At 38.5% G+C, this 26,327-nt stretch overlaps 1 protein-coding gene across 2 annotated transcripts in view; it reads right to left on the reverse strand.

The window, feature by feature from the left end:
* The window catches only part of LRP2 (LDL receptor related protein 2), a 232,305-nt gene that overhangs the window by 185,272 nt on the left and 20,706 nt on the right, over positions 1-26,327 (reverse strand). For both annotated transcript variants that reach the window (XM_024243330.3, XM_054549456.2), the window contains exons 2-3: positions 7,298-7,405; positions 5,289-5,411 (exon numbers count right to left, since the gene is read on the reverse strand). In XM_024243330.3, coding sequence (XP_024099098.3) covers positions 5,289-5,411; positions 7,298-7,405 — 231 coding nt within the window. The remainder of the gene's footprint in view (positions 1-5,288; positions 5,412-7,297; positions 7,406-26,327) is intronic.

Consider the following 26,327-nt stretch of genomic DNA (forward strand, 5'->3'; position numbering starts at 1 on the left):
AGGTCCACTCCAGACCCTGTTTGCCTGGGTATAATCAGTGGAGGCTGCAGAACCGCAAATATTGCCGAACAGCAAATGTTGCTGCCTGATCGTTCCTCTGGAAGCTTCATCTCAGAGGGGCACCCGGCTGTATGAGGTGTCAGTTGGTCCCTCCTGGGAGGTGTCTCCCAGTTAGGCTACTTGGGGGTCAGGGACCCACTTGAGGAGGCAGTCTGTCTGTTCTCAGATCTCAAACTCTGTGCTGGGAGATCCACCACTCTCTTCAAATCTCAGTTGGAAATGCAGAAATCACCCATTTTCTATGTTGCTCACACTGGGAACTGTAGACTGGAGCTGTTCCTATTCGGCCATCTTGGAACCTCCCTCCTCTCCCAAAGCGCGAGGATTTGAATGCCACAATACATATTGATTCATGTTTTTGTCCATTAGTGGTCCGTGGGTATCTATAAAGGACGTCCATTTTAGAGTCCATAGGTATCAGTGTTCTGCAAAACTGTCAGGGATCCAAGGCTCCCAGCCTACAGAGCTTCTTATACTTATATATAGTATAGATATTTAGGTCCAGCAAAACTTGGTTTTCTGATAAAATTAGATCTGTTAAGGAATGTACCACCAAAACTAAACATGAAAAACCTTTTCAAATGACAAGTAAACCTGGCACAGTGGCTCGTGCCTTTAATCCCAGCCATGGGAGATTGAGGCAAGAAGATCACTTGACGCCAGGAATTCAAGACTAGCCTGGGCAACATAGTGAGATCCTTATATCTTAAAAAAAAATTAAATTTAGCTGGGCACAGTGGCTCACTTCCAAGTAGCTGTAGTCCTAGCTATTTGGAAGGCTGACGTAGGAGGATCACTTGAGCCAAAAAAACTTCTCTTTTTATTTAGTTAGAGTGAGCTATAATTATGCCACTGCACTCCAGCCTGGGCAGCAAAGCAAGACCCCTGTCTCTAAAAAAAAAAATATGTAAAAGATGAGTAGACAGTGACAGTTTTCAAGGTGGTACTTGAAAATTCAAACATAAAAATTATCATGTGATAAGATATAATAATTATAAAACCATAATTAACACCCTTCTCCATGCTTAATTGATTATATCTTCTTTGTCATTTTGTTCCTTCTTTCTGTTTAATTAATAAAATGGTGTCTTATAATTCTGGAACAGCAAACAAAATTTTTCAAGTCAGCCTACTTCTAACACTAAATAATTTCATATTTTCTCTAAGTACCTTATACCTGTGGGTCCAATTTTGCTTCTATTAATAAAGGCAGAATAGATAGATTTTTCCAGAAGGCACTTAAGTGTCTGAATTCTGCCCATGGCAGAGGCACAATTTTATCTGAAAAAGGTTAAAGAGATTAATACTTCCTCATTAAATTTCCAAATAATTTATTTAAGTATATATTGCCAATTTTCACATAAAATTAAAGAACTTTACTTTATTCCCGAGAAGGCAAGTCATGAGTTGTCTCAAACACAATATGAAAAGAAACTAGGTCAGGTATCAGTACTATTTCAATTACCTTGGCTTTCTTCTTTACATCAGGCCCAAATAATTCTAAATTTTGTGCTTAGGTTTTCAAAGGGCTTATGAAGAAGCAATTAAAAGCTCATTCAAATGTAGAGAGAAAACAAATTAAAATTATATAATTCCATCAACCTATCTAATGCTGAGATTCATCTATTCATTAATTACACAAACATCTGTTGAGGGCCTAAAATGTACCACACAGTATAGCAATATGGGGATCTGCAAATGAATAAGGCACAATCCCTACCCTCAAGAAGCTCATAGTCTTCTAGGGGACACTTTAAGGAGTAATTAGAAAACAGTTATGAAAGTGGATTATAGGCACACAGGGGTGATAGAACCATCAATCCAGGAACTTAATTCACTCTGGGATGGCAGCATGGATGGGGACAGTTTCCTTGAAAAAGTGACACCTCCCTGGGTCTTAAAGAAGCAGCAGTCAGGTAGGCCAAAAGCAAAGAAGGACTGTCTAGTACCGAGCATTCAGCATTCAGGCAGCTTGCACGGAGACAAAAGGCTAGGACACAGCATGGCACACCCACAGGAACTGAAAGCACTGCTATGCCCAAGTGGCCACTTCAAGGCAAAAATAGCAAATGATAGACATAGGAAAATAAGCACCAGTCACATCTTGGAAGCCACTGTAAACCGTGTTAGGGAATTGGAACTTTCTCCTGGAATTAATGGAGAGCTACCAAAGAATCTTAGTTAGATCAGCATCAGTGTCAGAGAGAATCTAAGGATTCACAGGACTGGAGGCAGGGAGGCCAACCCAGAGACTACTGCCGACACCCAAATGAGAGATGTTGGCAGTGGGAGCAGAAATAAAGAGATGGGTCAGACATGGTGGCTCACACCTATCATTCCAACACTTGGGAGGCCAAGGTGGGTGAATCACTTCATGCCAGGAGTTGGAGACCAGCCTGGGCAACATGGGAAAACCCCATCTCTAAAAAAAAAAAAAAAAAAACAAAATTAGCCAGGTATGGTACCATGCACCTGTAGTCCCAGCTACTCAGGAGGCTGAGAAGTGGGAGGACTATTTGAGCCCAGGAGGTCAAGGCTACAGTGAGCCACGATTGCGCCACTGCACTCCAGCCTGGGCAACAGAGCAAGACCTTGTCTCAAAAAAAAAAAAAAAAAAAAAATCTGTCCTTGCCAAAAAATAAAAAATAAAAGACAGAGAGAAATGAAGAGATTAACTTTAGAAATATTTATGAGGCAAATTAGGCAGGAGTTGGTGATTCAATGTGGGCAGTGAAAAAGAGGAAGGAATCAAGAATAACTTCCAAGTTTCTAGCGTGGGTGCCTAGGGGATTGTGATAGCCTTTTCATGTTAATTGATTATATCTTTCATGTCAGTTACAGCGATCTTTCTTCTTCATCTAATAAAATACTTTCATTATGAAATATGTTTCACAAATTCAACAAGTAAGAGAGCCTCCATCTGCCTATTTCCAATAGTTTAAGACTGATTTTGTATTTTCTGCCAGTGCCTCATAGTGGGTTAAATGCTATTTCTATCAATAAAGATAAAATATGTAGACTAGCAAATATAGAAGGAAAATCCAGTTCAGGAGGGAAGATGATTATTTTCAGTTGGGACACCTTGAGTTCAAGGCACCTTGCAGAGGTCCAAAGGTAGTTGAGTATACAAGACTCAAGTGTGGGCAAAAATCTGGGTTGTAAACACAGATTTAAGTCTCATCAGGCCACAAAGGATCACTAAAATCATGAGAATGGTGAAACTATCCTGAGAGTGTCTAGAATGAGAAAAGCTGCTCAGGGCAGGGCTCTGAGCAACACAAATACTCAAGGGCTGAGTAGAAGAGGAAAATAAAATGGAATGACCAAAGCAGCTCAAAAGAGAGCCAGGACTGCTGGGAGTCATGGCAGCCAAGGGAGGGGTGTCAAGAAGGAGGAATGGTCTCCAGAGTCAAGTGCAATCGAAACGCCCATCCAGTGTGACAAGGAAGGAAAATTGCCCATTGGCAATCAGGAGTTATCTGGTAACTTTAGGGAACACAGAGGCGGCATGTTTTGTTTGTGGTTAAAAGATATCTAATGGAGAATTTTTATATCATTAAAAATGGGAGAATTGCCTTATGAAATCTATAGTCATTTAAAATGATACGCAATATTGTTTTTAAATGATTGCTATAAACTTATCTCCAGTCTCTTTTCCCAAGCAGTTGCCCTTAGTAGTTCCAATCGCCTCTGTAAAGTATTATTATTAGCAAAGGGTCATCCACCACACATTGAATCGCAAAATAAAGCTCAGCTTTCTTCCCACTCTGTGAGAGGAGTAAGGGAAAACAGACTCAAAACTATATAGCCTAAAGATGAACAACCCATCATTTATGCATTTAGTATCTATCTATTAAGAACCTCCTCTCTGCCTGAGAGAATGTCAGGCCTTCAGGATGCAAATTTTGAGACTTGAGCAGCTTTTATGCAATCAAGAAAGGCCAATAGGATAAATATGGCAAAGCAAAAAAGTGAGGAAAAACTGGATAATATTTCTGAGCTGGGAATTAATCAACCCTGGAACAACCCTACAGTTAAGCTTCTTATTATGTGAGATAATAAATCCCCTTTTTGTTTAACTTTTGTGAGTTGTGTTTTTTTTCCTTGCAGCCAAAAACATCCACAATGATATAAGAATGATTTTAAATTATACAAATATCCTTAATAGAGAAAGGAATGGAATGATACATATGATAGACAAATTGCTCATAGGTCGCCATCTTATATTTACCCAATATTACTCTCATCTGAAATTATTTTCAGGCCAGGCATGGGGGGTCATGCCTATAATCCCAACATTTTGGGAGGCCAAGGCAGGAGGATCACTTTAGCCCAGGATTCCAGACCAGCCTGGGCAACGTAACAAGATCGTGTCTCTACAAAAAATTTAAAAATTAGCTGGGCATGGTGGTGCACACCTATAGTCCCAGCTACTCAGGAGGCTGAAGCGGGAAGATTGCGTGAGCCCAGGTGTTTGAGGCTGCAGTGAGCTGTGATCACACCACTGCACTCCAGCCTGGATGAGAGAGTGAGACCCTGACTCTAAAAATAATAATAAAATAAAAATAAATAAAATAAAATTATTGTTAGACCTATTAAAACAGTCTTTTCCAGTTTGATTCCAAAGAAATTAGAATTTAAAGGTTTTTTCCAGGTTACTGAACCAAACCCCCTCAACGTCCAGGGATGCCGCAGTTGCCAAGATCCGCTTCATCGCTACTATTTTCTTTCTTGTTCCAACTCTCCCTATGGTGGCTGTGGCAGCAGTCACTGAAGTAACCACCAAGAAGCCCTCCAACAGATCTACCTACTTCCACTCAGTCAAAAAGAAGAGAATTTAATATTGGGGCAGAAGGGGTGGAAGGTTTGAATACAAAGTATGCCACAGAGCCAAAGGACTCATTCAGCTGTCAACCACACACATGAAGACACCCAGCTATACACTCCAATAAATATTTGGTTTCTTTCTTGAGCATAACATAATCAAAATTAAAGACTGGGAACCTATCTCATTTCTGAATTGCTGGGGTATATTCATAATTCTTCAGTACATCCATACTTTCAATATCATCCAACCGCTGAATGAGATTGCTGGCATAGGTTCTTTTATGATTTAAGGCCCTGCTCCACATTGATAAAAAATCATCCCATTGTGTGTAACCTCTTTGCGACAGGTTGGGTTTTAGATGTCCACAAAGCCAAAGCAAGATTCCTCTCCAAACACTTACAGCAATCTTGACGTTCATCTGAGCCATCATCACAGTCTTGATCTTGGTCACACACCCAGGAGTTGGGGATGCATTGTCCCTCACTCTGGCACTTGAAATAGCCCTGCTGGCAGGTCACAACAGCTAAAACAAACCAAGAGGACTCATTATGGCAATCATCCTCCCCATTATACTAGCAAGCAATGCTTGTTCCAGAAGAGCGTATCATGTCAACTCCTGCTCAATTTATTTGAAGGCAAATAGTAAACAACCCTTATACTAGAGTCTGTGGACACCAATCAGAGTTCACCGTCAAATAAGCTCAGCAACAGCATCACAACAAACTCATGAACCAAAGCAACTTAAAAACACAGAGAATAAAACAAACAGCACACATACACACAAATTATGGTAAAGGTGTTAGATTAAAAGCTTCATTCAAGTAAACATTAACTGTGAGTTACTGTTAAACTATTTGTTTCATAATAACTAATAGTAAAGTATCATGATGAACTGGAAAATTCATGAGATTTGGGAAAGAAAACCCAGAATCAAATAATTATTATTTCCATGATTTACTTCCTTTAAGATCTTTGGCAGGTTCTCTGAACCTCAATGTGTGCATCATAAAATGGGGATTATACTCATCTCACGGTTTGTTGTGAAAAATAAGTTAAATAATGTATGTGAAAGCGCCATGTAATGTTACTTGCTGTCACTATCGTCATTGGTATTGTTGTTATTGTTATTATTTTTACAGGTCAATAAAATATAATACAGGTAACGATCTCTGAAGAGTTGTCGGCATAGCTGTTCACTTATTCCTTTACCCCAGATACACTGCGCTTGCCTTTTTGCTTTTATTGTTTAATCAAACTGAACTCAGTAAGCCCAGAGGAGGCAAATAGTTAGCACATGATTGTGTCTCTACAAATATAGTTTAGTCCCTTGTTCAAAGTGCAGTCCACAAACTAGCAGCATCAACATCAGCAGGAAGTTTATAGAAACGCAGAAGCTCAGGTCCCACCTCAAAATATGGAATCCAAATTTGCACTTTAATGAGCTCCCAGGTGATCTATTTGTGCATGAGCGTTTGAGTAGCACTGTACAGAACCCCATCCTTACCCTTCCTCCCATTTTCAAATGCGTTGTCATCTAAATGACACACCAAAGTTTGACTGCTATGGTATGCCATAAGATGGCCAACAATTCAAAACAAAAATTTTTCACCTGCTTTCCTGATTTTTGAAAGATAACCCTCATTAGTTCACCTGCTGGGATGAAGGAAATTGCAGATGTATGATTGATCACCTATGGGAAGTTGGGAAGAGCAATGGGATCTGTGCATAGACTTACCAACTGTAAGAACTTTAATAAATGACTTAACTTCTCCAAGTCTCAATTTACTAATCTGAAACCAACCTCAGAAGATTAGTGAGAAAACTAAATGACAAAATGAATGTGAAAGTCATTTTATAATTAATTAGATTTGAGGTTTATTACATTATCGTATTTTTTAAATTTTTTAAAACTAGAATTTTTTAAAAACATAAATCACACTAACCAATTCTGTGATTTCTTTATGGTAATTCACACAAGTTATTCTACATCCTTTGCATAAAAATGGACTCCTCTTTGACTTACAAATCACAGTAGTTCAGATAACATTATTTTTTGTTTGTTCTTGTGGGTACACAAAATTCACAGAGTGAATATCAGAAATAATCACTTACAGACTCCGGAAAACTGCACCCAGATATGTTTCCATATCAAAGTTGTGGTCAAGGGATAAGAGTGAGATAGAAACTGATGTTCTATCATCAATGTGAATTGAACTCCTACCTCAGAAGGGAGTGAAATTATTGTTAATGCCATCAGTTCTCTATTCAACCACACAGATCTCAAAAGACTTGGGCCCAGCCCTGGCTCTGTCACTAAAAGACATAGCTCTTCTCTTTGTTACAGCTGAAATCATCACGAAGCACTTATGTTACTCAAAATAGAACTTAGCCTGGCCCCTCCTCACTTACCGCAGCCAATTTCATCCGCGTCATCTGAACAGTCTTTGGTCCCATCACACCTCCAGTCTGCAGGGATGCAATGCCCACTTCCACAGCGAAAATGCGCACTGTCACATTCTGCAATAATAGACAGAAATTTTTAAAACTTATGCCATGCAGATATATAACTGAAGAAACATAAATTTTTGATAAAATGAAAAATTATTCAACTAGTTAGATAATCAAAGAAATACAAATTAGAAAATTAGGAAAACATTCTCCCAATGACAATATAAAAATATTTATTTGAACATCCGTGGGAGGAAAGTGATTTTCATACACAGTTGATTAGTGTGTACCTTGATGGAACTCATTGGGAAAGCAGTTTGACAACATGTATCTTGCTTTTTAAAAATACTTGATCTTTAATTTAGTACTTTTACTTCAAGGATTTTTTTCCTAAGGAACTAATCGAAGAAGGAGACAGATTTATGTATAAAGATTTTCATCACAACATTATTTATAACAAAGGAAGTTGCAAACCTCCTAAATGTCCAACAATAAAAGGATTAAATTTTTTTAATCTCTATATTGACATATTAGTAACTTATAAAATGGTTATGGAGAAATTCTAAGTACTTAGAGAAATACTTATAATTTAATGTAACAAAAACAAGGACGTAAATTTTTACTGATAACAGAGTTACATATGCAAAAAAAAAAAAAAAAAAAAGCATAAAAAAGACCAGAATGTTAACAGTGGTTATCTCTGATTGATAACATCGTGAGTAACTTTGCATTTGCTTGACTATACTTTTTTGAGTCCTTACCTTATTTTTTAAGTGATTTTTTTATTACTAAATCATATACAGCAAGTTATGGCCTTTCATTCTTAGATTCAGACTAATATTTTGTCTTAATTTTTAAAAATTAAATTATAACTTGCCAGATCTATAAGCTCATCTCTGCAAACAAATTTTTTAAACCAAAGAGCCAAAAACAAAACAAAACAAAATCTCTGCAGCCAACAAGAGTATACAAACTTGACACCAAAAGTTGACACCCCAAGTGGCAGTGATAGTCCCTAATGATACTGGAAGGACAATATAACTTAAACAAGCTCACTTCACTGAACTAATATATCCTGTGATTTTCCTAGGTCTCCCCAAGGGACAAAGTTCCCCAAATACCTGGCCAGTGACCTTCCCAAGCATTATGCGCCACATAGAAAAATTTTTCAAAGAAAGCAGCCACTACCAGCCCCACTTAGAGAAGACTCAAAATTATTTTATTCTTTCACAAACCCACAGGATAAAGGAGCAATTTTTGCAGTTGGAAGAATAATTATATCTTCCCCATGTATTTAAGCAATCATGCTAAATTACCCATTTCAAGTTTTGGCTAATTAACCGAAATTAGGTAAATATACAGATCAGTTACCTACTCCTAAAATAAATAAGCAATGTGCTATCCTGATTTGTGTAAATGCAGGCATATCAACAGCGTGACATAAACATAGTTAAGTGATCTATTTCTAGGGTATATAGGCTACTTTGTTCATGGAATGTTCAAATCTGATTGTCTGGTAGTGACATCCTGATTTATAATGTATGCTGCAAATGGTCAGAAACTTTGCTTGGCTAAATGGTGGTACCGAGTGGTACAGGAGTACGTACACCCAAATACCTTCTATAGACTAATGCATGATGGTGGTTGGTGGTGCAGGTCTGGGGTTGGTGGTGCAGGTCTCTTATCAACTACCTTTAAAACACAACAACCTCCCTTGCAAAAATGCCCCTAAGGAATGTACAAATTCACTCTGGAATCCCAGAACTTCTCATTGGATTTTGTTCTACAAAGCAATATTTCCATGGGAGATTAGGGGCTTTGGAGGTTTAGCTATTAACACAACATATATTAAATCACTTTCATCAATTAGGTCTATTGTTAGTAATCCAACATAATACATTTCTAAGTTCAGTACATTTGTCTCCCTTAGTATCTGAGGTTGTAAAGGTAGTATCTTCTGGTTGAAAAATTATAACAATCATAAAGAACAGTCCTCTTACAGACAGTTTCACATTGCTATGGAGAAAAGAAAAGTATAAACTTAGAGACTGAGTATTTAGGAGGAAATTATCAGAACAATATATATTGCCTGTTTTGAAAATATATATAATTAATGCTATTTCTTAAGCAACTTTTATTACAAGTCCCATTTTTGAGGAGTGGGGTGGGGGGACTTGTTTGTTTTTGCCAAGCTAAAATACCAAGTTAAACACATCATGAAAAGAACACAAAATAGAGACCCCAAAGTCATTTTATAAAATACTTCAAAGTCAATTATTTAAAATCACACATGTAAAAAATGAAACTGCTGGGGAAATGTTGCAATTAAGTAATTTTTATAGGTAGTGATTTTCACACTTGATCTTCTCACTTCATTATCTAATATATCAAATCCAAGTTACTCAATTTATCAACAGATCTATAATTCATTTGTCAAATTCACCTTTTCAGTAGTAACTTCAACGCCTGTTTATAACTCCCAAATGACTATTGTTTGGAAATATCTCTCCAGAAAAAACAAACTGATACTTTATCATTGCTGGGTGACCTCTCAGCAATCAGCCAAAATGCTTCACTGGCCTCAGAAGCTCATTCTCTCATAAAGGGAATATGTGTTGTTTAAAAATAAACCAAAAATAAACCACTAGTGAAAAGGTCTAGATTAGGTCTAATAACAATTGCAGGTGCCCTGACTTCAATTAGTCTATATGCACTTTATTTCGAGTGTTTTGTTTTAAATAAGTAGTCTTTACTCACAAGCCTTCCAAAAGTTTTATCTAGATATTATCTACATTTTGTTATTTATTTGAAGTTTTTTTTTTAAAAAAAAAAAAAAAAAAAGCTAAGAGAATGATTTCATACTTTGGAGCCACCCACAGGGAGAAAAAATAAAATCTACATACAGCCAGCTTTAAAACTTTGTTCAGAAAATAGTCTCAAAACTGCCATATTCAACCAATCCAGTTTTAGCCAAGAAGCAATCTTGCAAACAATCATTTATGTAACTTTAAAACATTCTCCAGGAGCCTCTCTGGTTTAGGGGTTGCCTGATTTAAAAAAAAAAAAAAAAATCGCTCTAGTAAAAACCAAGGAGGAAAGGAGGAAAATACAATCCGCATTGAAATAAAAACCTTTTGTTAAGAACCAGGCAATCGTCACAAAGGAACCATCAGAACCAAATGAACACCCTATCTCTCCAGCACTAGCCCCTGCCTGTCCCATGAATCAGAATAGATGGTGCGAAGATGAAAAGAAGTACTCATATAGCACTTAAATGGCACGCACCATTCTAAGTGCTCTGCCAACATTAGCTCATTTAATCCTCATAATAACCCTATGAAATAGACGCTGTTATTATGAATATTTTGCAAATAAATAAATCGAAGCACAGAGCAATTCGGTAACTTGCCCAACATCCAATAGCAAATATGTGCATAGCAAGGATTTGAATCTGACAGTTCTGATTCCAGCATTTGTGCTACTTGACCACTACTCTATGTTCCCTTTCATCAAAAAAAAGTTTATTCCACTAAACTCAAGAATGAATGTAAAAATCTGATTTTTTCCCCCAAAGCTGCTCTCAATTAACATTAATTGAGTTCATTATTGGGCTGGCATAGAATCCATAATGCTCATATACTTCAGTTGGAGAAAAAGAGTAGTTTACTTGGTGACTAACATAGCATTAAAAAATTATTGGGCTTAGGAAAAATTGCAGCAATTGAAAGCAATGCAAAAAAATTTAAGCATTTTGATATCGGTAGTAAAATTTATATTAGACATAGGAATAAACTTGTTTTCCAACCTCATAAAGAGCCCAAATCTAGGAAAAAAAAAAAAAAAAAAAAAAGAGTAATCCTTTCTTCATATGTAGCCATATCCCAAGCTTCCTGGGTAAGTGTTGGACTAAGAATGTGTTAAGATAAGATATTAGAGTAACAGATAGCACCCAGAGAAGAAAAGTCATTTGCCTGTTTGTTTTCCACAGCAAGGAACAACGCTGGATTGAGAACATTCCTCTGTGTCATTTACAGCCTCTGGCACAGCACCGGGTGCTTATGGAATAGCTAATGCATGTTCGTCAGGAAGTGTAGAATTCTCTTTGTAAAACTCAGCCTGCTGAGACCATTATATATCAGAGATATAGAAAGCTATCAGAGCAAACAATGAGACTTTAAATAGAAATTTACCATCTTAAATCCATAGAAAGAAAAATGGAATCTGGAATAACCTGAAAAAAGAGGAATATCTAGAATTTTTTTTAAAAAAAAAGAAAGAAAAAAAATTGAGTCATATTAATAGCAGTTTCATTCTTTTACCCTTTCCTTGTAAGTTTCTTTCTCCTTCCATAAATTCTCTTCTTATAAGACAAAGGCAAGTGGTAGTCAATGGAACATTGTCCAAAGTTAACAGAGTAAGGTAATTTCTATGGCAAATCCTATTTCCCCACTAGATCCTCTTAACACATGCTGGTCCTTCCAAACACTTGGTCTACCTGAGGAGGTACAGTCCTCTTTTTAAAAATGTGTATGAGTAAATCAGATTTTAATAGTTCCACCTTCACTGAACTCAGAGAAACAAACAAATTTAAGAGGCAATTCCTTAAACTTATCCATAATTTTTGCTTCACTTTTTCTGTACTTAATTTTGATTCCTTTGGTATTGATAGACATACTTCTGATATTCATAAGTTGGCTGACAGTTCACTACAATTCCCATACCTAGCCCACATAAACAAGGTCAGTCCCCTTTTGAAGATTTAGGGTCACCTGCTTATTTCCAAAACTTTACACTACAGTAATGATAGCCAAGGGTAACAAATTATATGGAGCACCCTACCCTGTCTAGTGTCAAATTGATAGAATAGTCAAGGATTCAGTTAATGAAACTGAAACAAGACAGGAACAGCAAACCAACCCACTAGTCTCTTTCTGTGCAACATTTTAACTGTCTGGTTTTCCTTACAGATCACCAAATAGGTGGCAGGAATTCTTTTGGTTTTTTTTAAACCCAGTTTACAAACCACTGAATAGACTGCTTTGTCCCAATTATTGTTTCAGAGCCCTGATGTTTTCTTAGAGCAAAACAATACTATAACAATACTATAAGGACATTTCAAGAAGTCAAAGATTTGGGGACAAAACCTACAGTGTAAGTTGATGCATTATCATGTAGACACATCATTTAAGTGCAAAAATAAATGAATGAATAAATAAGGACCAAAAGAATATGATGCCAGATTCACTAAAGCCACAAATAAATTCATAACTACTATGTGCAATTGTCCTAGGATCAGTGGAAGAAAAAAGAAAAATAAGATATGGCCCTTTTTTGACAGAGCCTATAAGTTTATTGGGGGCAAAAATGATTTATATGTTATAAATTAAATATCCATGCAATAACAACAGCTGATATTGTTTACTGAGTACCTACCATGTGTTAGACAATATATAAAGCTTTATACGCATCCACGGGATCCTCTCAGAACTGTATGATGTGAGATTTATACTTATTTAATAGAAGGGGAGCCTGAGCCTCAGTGACATTAACCAACTCCCCCAAGGGCCACAAAGGTAGAAAATGTCAAAGTCTGATTTAGCCCCAGGACCTGTGTGACTCCACAGCCTGTACTTATTTCACCATTTCATGTCCTGCAAAGCAAATGACAGCATTGGTTCACCCAGAACTTGCCAGCAATATTTTAAGTGTTTCCCATGCATTACCTTACTTATCCTCACAACAGCTTTGTGAGATGGTATCAACAGCCCCATTTCATAGATGAGGACAATGAGGCTTGAACAAATCTCACAGCTAGTAGGTAGTGGAGCACAGATTTACACTGAGGCAGTCTGATTCCAAAGCTGTGCCTCTGACAACAGACAATTTGGTTCCAAATAAGCAATGGAGATAATAAAAACCAACTGGCCTTGGGGAAAAAAAATAACACTGCAGGGTGGTGTCATCAGAGAAGTCTTCACAAAGAATTATAAGACTACACTGGGTCTTTGTGAATGAGCAGGATTTGGGGAGGTGAAGAGGGAGACCAGGCTTTGTGTGTAGGATCAAAACAACTTGACAGGCCAGGCGTGATCACTCACGCCTGTAATCCCAGCACTTTGGGAGGCCATGCCGGGCAGATCACTTGAGGCCAGGAGTTCAAGACCTGCCTGGCCAACATGATGAAACCTGTCTCTAAGAAAAAAAAGAACAAAAACTTGACAGAAGCTTAGCATGGGTGAGGGTCTAATAAGTATGACCCAAGCAGTGGTGACCTCTTGGAGAGTGGTGGGCAATAAGGCTGAGAAGATGGAGAAAAAAGAGCTTTGAGTGCCAAGCCAAAGAGTGCCTATCAAATGAGTATGAGGGTGATTACTCAGGCAATAACTGTGTTAAAAGTGAAGATCACTCTGAGTAGGTAAAGCCTGAACTAGCATACAGACTTTGACCATGAAAAGAGCTTGGAGCTCCACTTCAATCCCCAGAACCTCACCCCAACCATGAGCCCAGTGAGCAGGCTGGTAGATGCAGGCAAGAGGCTGCTAGCAGAGAAGGGTCTCACCTTGCAGCCTCTCCAGCTGCCCCAGAAGGATCCAAAGCAGGTCCACTTGCATGGCAAACTACCAACAGGTTCCATGAGGGAGGGGTCCCCAGTCCCTGGGCTACAAACCGGTACTGGTCCGTGGCCTGCTAGGAACCAGGCTACACAGCAGCAGGTGAGAGGTGGGTGAGTGAGCATTATTGCCTGAGCTCCGCCTCCCGTCAGATGAGTGGCTGCATTAGATTCCCATAGGAGCACAAACCCTGTTGTGAACTGCACATGAGAGGGATCTAGGTTGTGCATTCCTTATGAGAATCTAATGCCTGATGATCTCAGGTGAAACAGTGTCATCCCAAAACCATCCCTTCCCCACCACCACCCCGCTGTCCATGGAAAAACTGTCTTCCATCAAACCAGTCCCTGGTGCCAAAAAGCTTGGGGACTGCTGCCTTAGGGCATTGCCAACAACATCCTAGTGACCAGCCCCCACCATCCTCTCCAAGCTGGACGTGTCTGAGTATCCAGGCCACAGAATCCAGTCAGCTCTCAAGATAGTTGATCTCAAAGATTACTTAAATATTTGTTTAGTAATTAAAATAAAGTGCCTTTCCAATAACCAAATGGCAGCAGAATGAGATGTACTACTTGAGCAGCCTCTCAATTCTGAGCAATGAGAGATTTAAACTGAGCCATTTATAACTGAGCTACCCTTCTCCATTTCCATTTAAACACTAGTCACCTGTCTTTCTCCCCTGCCCCCAAGTCTCTTACTTCCCACTTGTTTTTTCATTATGCACCTCTCACCTCTACAATCAGGCAGTCCATCAGCACTACAGAGCATTATAAGCAAAGCCACACTTCTCAGAGGTTCTTCAGAGGACGCTATCACCATTTGGGGTGGGACAATTACTCACCTTGCAGAACTGTCCTGGTCAAAGCAGTATGTACATCATCCCTGGCCCCCACCTGTGGAACACCAGTAGTGCCCCCCCACATTACGGTGACAAAAAACACTCCCAGGCACATCCATGCCACTTGAGAGTGGCAGTACCACCCCCAGTGGAGAACAACTCAGAACCTCTAAGCAGCTTGGACAGTCAGAGCTCAAAATTATCTTAGCCCACATGAAAGAGATCATCTAAAAAAAAATAATAATACATTCTTCCCTTCTAAAGATAATAAAATTTCTTAAACAGCAATCCCACTCCTTCCCACCCATCAGTAAGAGCACCTAGGATTGGGCAATTTCACGCTGCAGCTGCTAGTACCAGCAACTTGAAACGAACTCCCCTGGGAGTGTGATAAACAATCTAAGTTCCAGGAAGGCCTGTTTCACCCTGAAATGCTCCATTCCATCACATGTCCACAGGTCTACCCCTTCAAGGGGAGGGGACCACACTAGACAAACACAAGCATCTGAAATCCTCAAGTAGTTCATCATTAGTATAAAGGATTGTGGCTATGAAAAACAGTCATAAACACATCTGCGTTATGGTGCAAACTTTTCCCGTCCGTATTCATTATCAGAGCAAAAAAATAATTTCTTCAAATGTCCTCTCCCCACCCCAACTGCATACACTCACAAAAAATATATAAATTGACAATCACTTAAGTGCCCAAACATTCAAAAGAATGTCCAAGTTTTTACCAAGAACGCTGAACAATGAAAACTTCCTGTTAGCCAGCATCAAATCACTGAAACTGTATTTGTACCAGTCTTTTCTGTGCTCCCCCTGAATAGCTCATGCAGTGCTTCCTCTATCAGCTAAGTCACTAAGGTTCCTGGAGAGGAACCTTCCCTACACATGGAAGGAAACTAAGCCCAAGACTTTCTTCTCCTCTGCCCCCAGTCCCCACTAGGGACTAACTGGTTGTTTACATCTTTCATGGTAAAAGAGCTACACTTATAGGATGTTGAAAAGAACACTATCCAAACAGAAGAAAATTTAAGATGGCCTGCCTACCCAGGTAAATAAGGACCCAGTGAATCAAACTGCTTACAAGAATAACATGCCCTTCAGCACCTCGTGATTTAACACACCCTGTGCAAAAACTACAAATCATTCCCATTTCAGAGCACATTTCCAGTCCCAGTCACCCAGAGAATTCCTATACGGCTTTTTGATTAGCAATATAAATTACTGGAAAATGGCTGAGTGGCATCAAACACTAAAAAAGAAAATGGACATTCATGAGAAATAAATGACAAGAGACTTTAGAAAGGCAGCTTTCTTGCTTAAGGCTTTTGAATGGCGTTTCAGACTAGCACTAATAGACAGCATCAGATTAGGGTTTTCCTGATTAATTAGGTCCAAGTGTTGAACGATAAGTCAAACTGACATGGATATGTTAAAGCTATAAGCATCACTTTTATTTTGGTCATCTTAATAATCAGATGAGATCACCAGGTTATCAAGTGAACAATAGTTTGATACTGCAAATTATGACAATAGCAACAAGAAGAGAAGAAATTGACTCTCAATTGGTAGATTTGGTAATTCCCCATAGTCATAGGCTAAATTATTTATAACTACTAAATGGACCTTCTTGACTGAATCTTATAAACACCTTGCTGTATTCCTTCTCCCTAACTCCATGTTATTTAGTTCTTGACTATCGCAATAGTAACAACAAGCTCTAAAGACATGAGAAGAGAGAGAAGAGGCAAAAATAGGGAGAAAAAGAAAAAGGGAGACAGAGAAAAAGAGGGCAGAAAGGAGAGATGTCAAGGTTAGCAATCAGTGTGCAGACACTAAATTTCATGAGACCTAGCATCTTGCATCCTAACCTTGGTTTAAATGACACCTGGCATCTTGCACCTTAACCTCAATTTGGTACAAAATGGCAACTCACCCTTATTCAGCTATGGCCCAAATTCAGACTGAAGCAGTATGTAATTGCTAAGTGGGTTTATAAGTCACAAGTTACATGCTAGGAATTAAATAACCTCCCATTCTAAATGTGTAAGTTTTCAGAAAGTAGAGATCAGGTATATACATATATATATACACACACACATACGTACGTGCACACACACATTTATATACATAATTTACTCTAATGAAACCAATGCTTCAACATCAATAAGCAACTCTGATGACAACTCTTATCAGAAATGTTTATGCTTGGTGACGGTGAGGCTCATGGCATTGTTATTCACACAAACACTATACTTTATCCACAGTTCATTCGTTAGATGAATAACTGAGTTGCACACACAGTCCTGCCTCAACCTTGACCATTTAGTGATGGGCATGTATGGCTTCTGCCAACAGAGTAAGAATTTTCTTAAACTATTAAGAAATATTGTGCAGCAAGAGTGCCAAAAGATTTCCAACAATAAGTTTAAAAGCCTTTTCTTGGGCAGTAAGTACTGATAATTTATCATCTAGTAAGTCAACATTTTTAATAAAAATGTAATATGTCATTCTCTTTTTTAAAAACTTGTTTTGCTGATGTTTTACACAATATTTTTGTATTTTTCCCCTTTAGTGACAAGTTATGCTTTGGAAAGGATTTTATAAGCAGAAAGTTCAAAATTCTCATGCCATGACCTGGATATATGAAACATAAAGAACAGAACGGATGAGACTAAGTGACCTCTGTATTCCCAGGGCCTGTTACAGGACCTCCTAGTACCCAGCCTACCCTCAATAAATGAACTATATATGATTTGTTAGAATATATGTGTGAAACCAAGATGATGTCCAAAAGATGACAAAGAGATCTACAAGGAAGGAAGGAGGGAAGGAAGAAAAGGAAGGAAGGAAGAAAGGAAAGAAGGAAGGAAGGGAGGGAGGGGGCTGCAAGAGTACATCTTATCCTACAATCAAAAATTGTAATTTGTTTTATAAGCAATTTGCTAATATAGCATAATCATGATTTTAATTTCCCTATACAGAAACAAACGTAACGCCGAATCATTGCCTTGTAAATCTATAAAGAAGGACCTATTATATTTGCAAATACTCTCATGGTAGAATGATATTAAATTTCCTGTGTCTCCCCTACTGCATTGCTTTTAACAGGTTGAGCAAAAAGAACTTCAGAACATGCCTCACCAGCAGGTTATCTTTGCACCAGGAGTCCTTTGGCCCTGGTTTGTTATGCCTGGGCTCAAATAGCATGAGGAGGTCTCCAAACCACTTTCAGGCTCTGTCAATGTTATCACTTCATGTTATAATGTGATTGTGATGACTTGAAACAATTCAATAGCTTGTTGACACAGAATCAACAATATTACATTGTCACCAACTGATACCCACGTGTAATAAAGTGGTGTTCAGATTTCTGCACAGACATGATGAATTTATAATGTCCCCATATTAATAGCAACATGAATAAAATTACAAGTTTATCTGCAATGATTGCCAGAAATGGAAGGAAAAAAAGCAGGGTATATTTCCTAAGATTTTGCCTAATCTGTGTTTTAAATATCATTAGTAATGACAGTAAAAACCTTTGTCACTACTATAAATATAAAATCTTAGAATTTTAATGCTAAAAAAAAGTATGGCTTCAGTAATAAACTATACCAGAAAATATATACAATAAAATCTCTACTAACTGACATACAAATAATTAAAGCCATTTGCTTAGTGGAATTTTGTTTTTATTATGCTTTTTAAAAAGGCAATTAAAGAAAATAAAATGATATTAGAGTATTGGTCAAGAATAGAGTTTTCAGTGGCCATCTCAATTCTGGGTGTTGGGTACCTACAGTTACAGTCTTGGATGAGTATGAATGAGCTAATATGCAGAACATGGATCCATAGGCATTATAATAATTAAGTAAAATTTAAATTAAATTCAGTAAGAATGGCTAAAATAAGAATACCAATGGAAAAAGCAATCGCCAGAAACCCAAGAGATGCATGGCTTTCAACTCTGGCAAAGCACTGACTGTCCCTATGTCATTCCAAACTCTAAGTTCCATGTGGACAGGAACTGTTTGTGTCTCATTTACTACTGAACCTTCACTCAATAAATATTTGTTACTGAACTGGTTTAGCTTGATGAACTTGAATTTAAACTGACACAGTATGCAGTTTTCTTACCTACAAAATTTCTGACCTGCAAAATCAGGTTATGGTGAGGATTTAAGAGGTCCCTGTAAACCTCTGGCACAATGCCTGAAGCATAGCCATCCCTCCATGAAGGGTGGTTCCTTCCAGGGCATTCCCACCACTCATCTAATTCTAACATTCTAAGAGTTGTTCCCCTACTATCTGACTGTGAGAAAACTTTCAAAATCTAAGCCACCTTGCTTGGTAGGATGCTCAACACTGAAAGCACAGATGGTGGTGTTTGCCTCCACTGGTCCAGTCTTGGGTAAAGGGCAAGAGTGAAAATCAAGATTTATACTAAGAAACACAGGTCAAACTAGAGTCAAAAGCAAGCTTGCTCCCAACTTGCTGTTTTCTTGTTTATGTATTTTTATGTTTATTTTCTTGTTTATATATTTTTCTATTTTCCTACAATGAGCATTTTTATTATTTTGTCTATTGTAAATCACTTATATTTCAGGTGATCCTCTGGAGTTTTACATGAAATACTGTAGGTGTATAATTCTATCACCAAAAAGAAATTGGTGACAAATATACAGGCTTTCCCAGAATTGACCTTAAGTCATTATACTGTACATTAAACCTGGACATCGTTATCTTTCTATCATCATAAAAGGATTTCCGTTGACCTCAACTCATGCCTTGGCATAAGCCATAGAATTAAGGACACAGAGAAATTCAGGGTTAATCAACTGAAACCAAGCTAAAAAGTTTTCCATTTAAAAAGTTTGGCCAGCACAGTAGCTCATGCCTATAACCCCAGCACTTTGGGAGGCCATAGCAGGAGGATCTCTTAAGCTCAGGAGTCTGTAATCAGCATAGACAGCAGAGAGAAATCCTGTGTCAATAGAAGAAAAAAAAAAGGAAGTTCAGTGATTCTCCACATCCCACGTCTAAAAGAATTCCAAATTTTTCCTAAAAGCATTAAAGGCCAGGTGTGGTGGATCACTCCTGTAATCCCAGCACTTTGGGAGGCCAAGGTGGGTGGATCACTTGAGGTCAGAAGTTCAAGACCAGCCTGGCCAACATGGCAAAACCCCATCCCTACTAAAAATACAAAAAAATAGCCAGGCATGGTGGCACGCACCTGTAGTCCCAGCTACTTGGGAGGCTGAGCTGGGAGAATCTCCTGAACCCAGGAGGCAGAAGTTACAGTGAGCCAAGATAGTGCCATTGCACTCTAGCCTGGGTGACTGAGTGAGACTTCATCTCAAAAAAAAAAAAAAAAAAGCATTAAAAATATTCACTATCCTAATTCTCTAAACTTTCTCTTATATAACACAAGAATGCAATAAATGCAAAAATATTCTTTGACTAAAACAACATACAATAATGCCTTTATAATTCATTCAAAGAAAAACTTTATTATCTTAAGTTGTTACCTTATTTCTGTTTGAATGAGAATAGATTTCCATAAACCTAGATATCCAGCCCCTGCAAAAGAAGGAATGAGGCCAGGCGCAGTGGCTCATGCCTGTAATCCCAGCACTTTGGGAGGCTGAGGCAGTTGGATCACTGGAGGTCAGTTCAACACCAGCCTGGGCAACATGGTGAAACCCCATCTCTACTGAAAATACAAAAAAATTAGCCAGGCGCGGTGGCATGCACCTGTAATCCCAGCTACTCAGGAGGCTGAGGCAGGAGAATCACTTGAAACCAGGAGGCAGAGGCTGCAGTGAGTTGAGATTGGGCTACTACACTCCAGCCTGGGTGACAGAGCAAGACTCCATCACACACACACACAAAGGAATGAAATACCCCATTGCCATGACCCCTCTCCTATTCTTTTCCAGTAATGAAACAGAGAGACCTTACCACCCTCCAAAGTATTCTCCACTGCACAGAGCAAACACTCCAAACTAAATGCAATGCAACAAACAGGTACTGAAGCTCTGGTAGACCATTTATCTTTGCATTCTTAAGGCAGAATAACACTTGTCAGGAAACAAGCCCTCTTGTCCACAACCATTTGGCTATCCTCAGGCAAGCCAATACAACTATCCCATCTCCTTCCAGAAACCAAGAAACTAAAGTCAGCCAGTTCTTCCCTGGGAAGAGTTATGTTCACTCTGTTTACTATAAGCACTCAACACTTCACAAAGTTTGGTGGGTAAGGTTACAAAGAGGGAAAAGCAACTTAAACTTAAAAGGCTGTTCTGATAGTCCAGGAATGAGATGATTAGAGCCTTATCTAGTTAAATGGTCCCACCACCGCCTGACTTCCCTCACCCCTGTCTAAAAATCCTTTCTTTCTCTCTCCCTCAGATCCCCATAACATGGCCAGAGTTTCATGGCTCATGACCCTGACCCCAAAAATCTGCTCCCAGGTGAACTTATTCACGGGAGGGTTTGAGGGATTCTTAAAGCCTTCTACGGGTGTTTGCACTTTCAGCAGAAAACAGAAGCCCTCCAAGGAATGAATTTTCTAATTGTGGCATTTTAGGCATTCCTAATACCTACATACCTTCCTCACTGGCTTGATGGAGCAGATTGTAGGGGAACAGAGCATCTTATCAGGGCTCCTAACGTCGTACCACATAGGTTGTGGTACCATGTATAAGGCCGTCTTTGCTAATGCCAGAAACCTCATCAGCAGTGAGATAGCATTTTTCCATAAAAGCACAGGCCAGCCCAAATACAGTCAAAGGGCTTTTCAGGAGAATTTGGTGACATCTCTGGATCAGTGCAATGTATTTTAGATTAATCTGGACTGAAGAACAAGGCCCTAAGGAAATATTGCAAAAGCAATGACTCCAAAGGCCTCAAGAGAATCCACTAACACGTGAACATGATTAATGAAACACTGTCATGTGGGTTCTGTTTAAACTGAAAGCCCTTATTCTACTATTTGTAACTCAAAGAACTCCTTCCACTGGAAACAAAAGATTCATACATTCCACCCAAAGTGGAATATATGTGTATGTATGCATGTACATCTACATATATGCACACAAGACAGCCCAATGTTACCAGGCTTACTGATCAAGAAACAGACTTGAGGCCAGGTATGGTGGCTCACACCTATAATCCCAACACTTTGGGAGGCTGAGGCAGGAGGATCGCTTGAGTCCAGGAGTTTGAGACCACCCTGGGCAACATAGTGAGAGCCAGTATCTACAAAAACAAAACAAATTAACCAGGTGTGATGGTGCACACCTGTAGTCCTAGCTATTCAGGAGGCTGAGGTGGGAGGATCGCTTGCGCCCAGGAGTTTGAAGCTGCAGTGAGCTATGATCATGCCACTGCACTGCACTCCAGCCTGACTGACAGAGCAAACCCAGAGCAAAAGAAAGATAAAAAGAAATGGGGGGAAGTAGGGAAGGAGAAAGAGAGGGAGTAGGGGAGGAGAGGAAAGAAAGAAAGAGAGAAAGAAAAGAAAGAAAGAAGGAAGGAAGGAGGGAAGGAAAGGGAGAAAGAAAAAGAAAGAGGAAGAAAGAAAGAAAAAGAAAGAAAGAAAAAAGAAAGAAAAAAGAAAAAGAAAGAAAGAGAGAGAGAAAAGAAAAGGAGGAAGAGGGAGGGAGGGAGGGAGGGAGGGAGGGAGGGAAGGAAGGAAGGAAGGAAGGAAAGAAGGAAGGGAAGGAAAAAGACAAGACAAGACAATATGCATTCCAGAAGGCACACTTTATAGAGTGCTCATTTGGCCATGTGTTTGTTTACCATCACTGGATTAACTCAAGAAGTTTCAATAAATTTGTCCACCTATTGATTCAACTACTGTTACATATGAAATCATTATTTCTCCAAGTATAACAGTCTGTATTTTCTTTCTTCCATTCTGCCCAGCATATCTAAAAGTCAACAGCTTTTCCACAGAAGGTTAAGAGACAAAGTCTGAATAGCCAGATGGCTGCATACTACTGGGAAACCACTATAATATTACAGTAGGGAAAGGAAGGGGAAGAGCATGCGAAGACTGCTTAGAAGCCAAGTAACTGTCCAGGGTGAAGTCCCTGTAGTCAAATACTAGGGGTTCGAACCACTGCTCCACCTCTTACTAACTCTCTGACAGCCATTTTAATTTCTGTGCCTCAGTTTCCTCATCTAAAAACGGAGATAGTAAGAGCTCTTACTCATAACATTAATATGAGGGTAGAGTGAGGATTATGGGTCTGGCATATCAGTAACTGTTTAATAAAAATTGATTACTGATACTATTTTTAGGCTAGTGTTTTCTGATCCTTTAAACTCCAAATATTGTCTTCCACTGAATTCTACAGGGTTTTTTTTGCTTCACATATATTTGCTTATATGAGAGTTTATGTATATATATAGTTCTTCTATATTCATCATCTGCAACCCAGTTTGAAAACCTATTAAAATAACCTAATTATGTAGCTAATTCCCCCAAAAGCTAATTTAATACAGAAATTTAAGTATTTTATTATTACTTTTATTTTACATTATATTCCTCTTCCCAACTAAATCTTTCTGATGTCTAAGACTCACAAAACAACAACATACCCATATTCAAGATAAAACTGAACTAGAAAAATAAAACTTAATTCACAAAGATAGTCAAGTTTATAGGCACACATCTATTCCACATGCTTTCAAAAATATATCACTACTTAGTGAAATAAATTAACTGTTAGCTAAATTATTTCTCTGGTTGATACTAGCTGTGTTTTTAAGACATTTTCAACAATTATATTTCAAGGGTGTTTAAGAAATTTAGTAATAATTTAAAAAAATACATGCTTAACTAAATAACACTAACCAGTTGCCTAAACATAGCTATCTTAATCCAAAGAAGTTGATAGTGACAATATTTATTGAATCACTGAGTTATACAATATAGAATTACTAACCCCTGTTATTAGTATCTACGATTTTAAAATTCTCCTCACTTCACTCTGATAAATTTGGAAATTGTTTCTGACTTGATGACATTTTGAAAAAGGCCAAGCATGGGGGAAACATAGAGACCACATCTCACAAAAGGAAAAGTCCAAAGCTTTTCAAAATGCAGACTGCTAAGGGTGTTGTCACCATAGCAACCCTTGGTAAAGGGAATTCCAATATGAAGTAACCAGAGAATAAGCAATATTTTAACCTCAAAAGCACAAACTTATGGATACATCTATATGGTATGCATCTGTACTATATAAGGTCAAAGGTTAAAAGTGACCCTAAAGTCGAATTCCAGCATTCTTTTGGTGCATACGACATATCTACAATTTCTTTCCCATCTCTTAGAGTCATTTAGAATAAGTTTTATCCTTCTTCATATAATAGTTCCTCAAATACTTGGAGAGCTAGCCATTGTTCCCCTATTCTCTTGTCCAAAAGAAACATCTCCAGTTATTCCATCATTCCCCCATAATATTGTTTCCAGTTTTCTCATCATTCTTGTTTCTCTCTTTCAAATAAGGTTCAAATTTTCTACGCCTCTCTCAAAATGTGGTATTCAAAGCTGAAGAGAAGATGTCCAGTGTCACCCGACCAGCTTTGGCCAGGACCAGTCATAGCATACTTTAACATTCATTTGCCTCTTCCTCCTCAGTAATAGAACCCAGTATTACTCAGGTGAACTATGTGCTGAGCTAAAAAGCTACATTTTCCAAACTTCAGCCAAATGTGATCATAGGACTAAGTCTTAATCGATGAGATCAAATGCAAGCAGTAGCGTTGTGTGGGACTTCTGGAAAGTCTCCTTTAAACAGAGAAGGCATGTCCTTCTTTCTCCTTCTGCAATCCCACTACCTGGCATAGAGAAAGGATGGCTATGGCTACAGCAGCCATTTTGGACAATGAGGTGACTTCAGGAATGGGAGTCACCAGCAGAGGACTGTGGAGCCTGAGTCTCTAATGGTATCATGGAAGCACCAGACCAGCCTTCTACAGCTGGTTACGTAAGAGAGAATTAAATGTTTGTCTTGTTCAAGCCAAACAAAATCCTCTGTGCAACAGGAGCCCAGAGTAGAGCATGCCTATTACATCCCCAACATGATGGAGTTGCTTTACTATAACACATGTTGTTCTTTTGACTTTCTATTAAACAAAAATTTCTTTAGTGCATGCTTATGCCTGGCACTGTGCCAGACACAAGAGACCAGAGGAGCTAGGCATACTCTTAGCATCAGTGGTCCTGTTCTATGCCTCTCCCAAAATGTGGTACTCTTCTAGAGGAAGAGATAAAATACATACACAAATGATTGTATCTCATGGCATGAGGAGACATGCTGTAAGAGAGGTTCAGATAACATTCAGTGGATATCAAGAAAGGTCCTGTAGAGAAAGGTGCATTTAAGCTACAGAGAGATGGATCTGAGGGGAGGGGATGCCTCACAGAGGAAGCAAACTAGAACTGGCACAGAAACAGGGAAGTGCAAGGCATGTCCAAGAAAAAGTTACATTCTTCATCAATGTCACTGGCACGTCTTCAAATTACAAAGATCGTATGTGAGGCAGATTCTCTTTTATGTGAAGTAAAAAAATAAAAATAAAAATAAATTTGCAAGATCTTTGACACCCTCTAAAGCCACTAAGTGCCTCCATAGAGTCAATTCAATTCCCCAGGCATTTATGGAGCACCAACTGTTTTTCCATCAAATAAGAGTTTCTTCCAATCTACAAAGCCATCCTAATTTTAAACAAATTTCATCAAATATTTTCCATATTTTAAAAAATGCTTGGAGGTGATAACTTGTCAATATTCTACTAAACTGGCAGAAATGTTTCCAGGAGGTATATTCTGATATTTAACAAACTATAAAGCACAAAGCAAATGTGGTTCTCCTTTTCCTCTTATTACTGATTAATTTAAAGTTACAAGAAAGTAAAGCATGTGGGAAAACAGAGGATTAGAGTTAAGTATGTAAGGCCCAGAGCCAAATATCCTACTCTGCCTCAGTTCGCTCATTAGTAAAAAGGGGATAGTAATGGTATCTACCTCCCTGGAGTGTCACAAGAATGAAATGCTATAGCTATGGTGACTCTATATCAGGCATATAATAAGTTTCAGTGTATGATCGCTCTTATTACCAATAGCATCCCTTCCTGCCTCTCTATTCACTTCCTATCAACCAAGATGGGCTCTCAACAGAGGCACTATTGGCATTTGAGCCCAGACAATTCTTTGTAGTATGGAACTATCCTGTGTATTGCAACGGTTTAGCATTCCTGTCCTCTGCCCTCTAAACGCTGGCAGGGATACTCAGGCATTGTGACAATCAAAAAATGCTACTATATGTTTCCAAACGTTCCCTGAGGGAGATGAACCAACTAGGAATCAATGAACTAAAACAGAGAAAATGTCACATGCTATGCCCAGACAGACAGCAAGCTGGAAATTTTTCAGGCAGGAAAATTAAAAAAAAAAAAGTTGAATATTTATGGAGGTAATTAACATACACATACATTGAAAAGACATGTCTAATATTCCCAT

Source organism: Pongo abelii, chromosome 11 (assembly GCF_028885655.2).
Source record: "Pongo abelii isolate AG06213 chromosome 11, NHGRI_mPonAbe1-v2.0_pri, whole genome shotgun sequence".
Classification (NCBI taxonomy): domain Eukaryota; kingdom Metazoa; phylum Chordata; class Mammalia; order Primates; family Hominidae; genus Pongo; species Pongo abelii.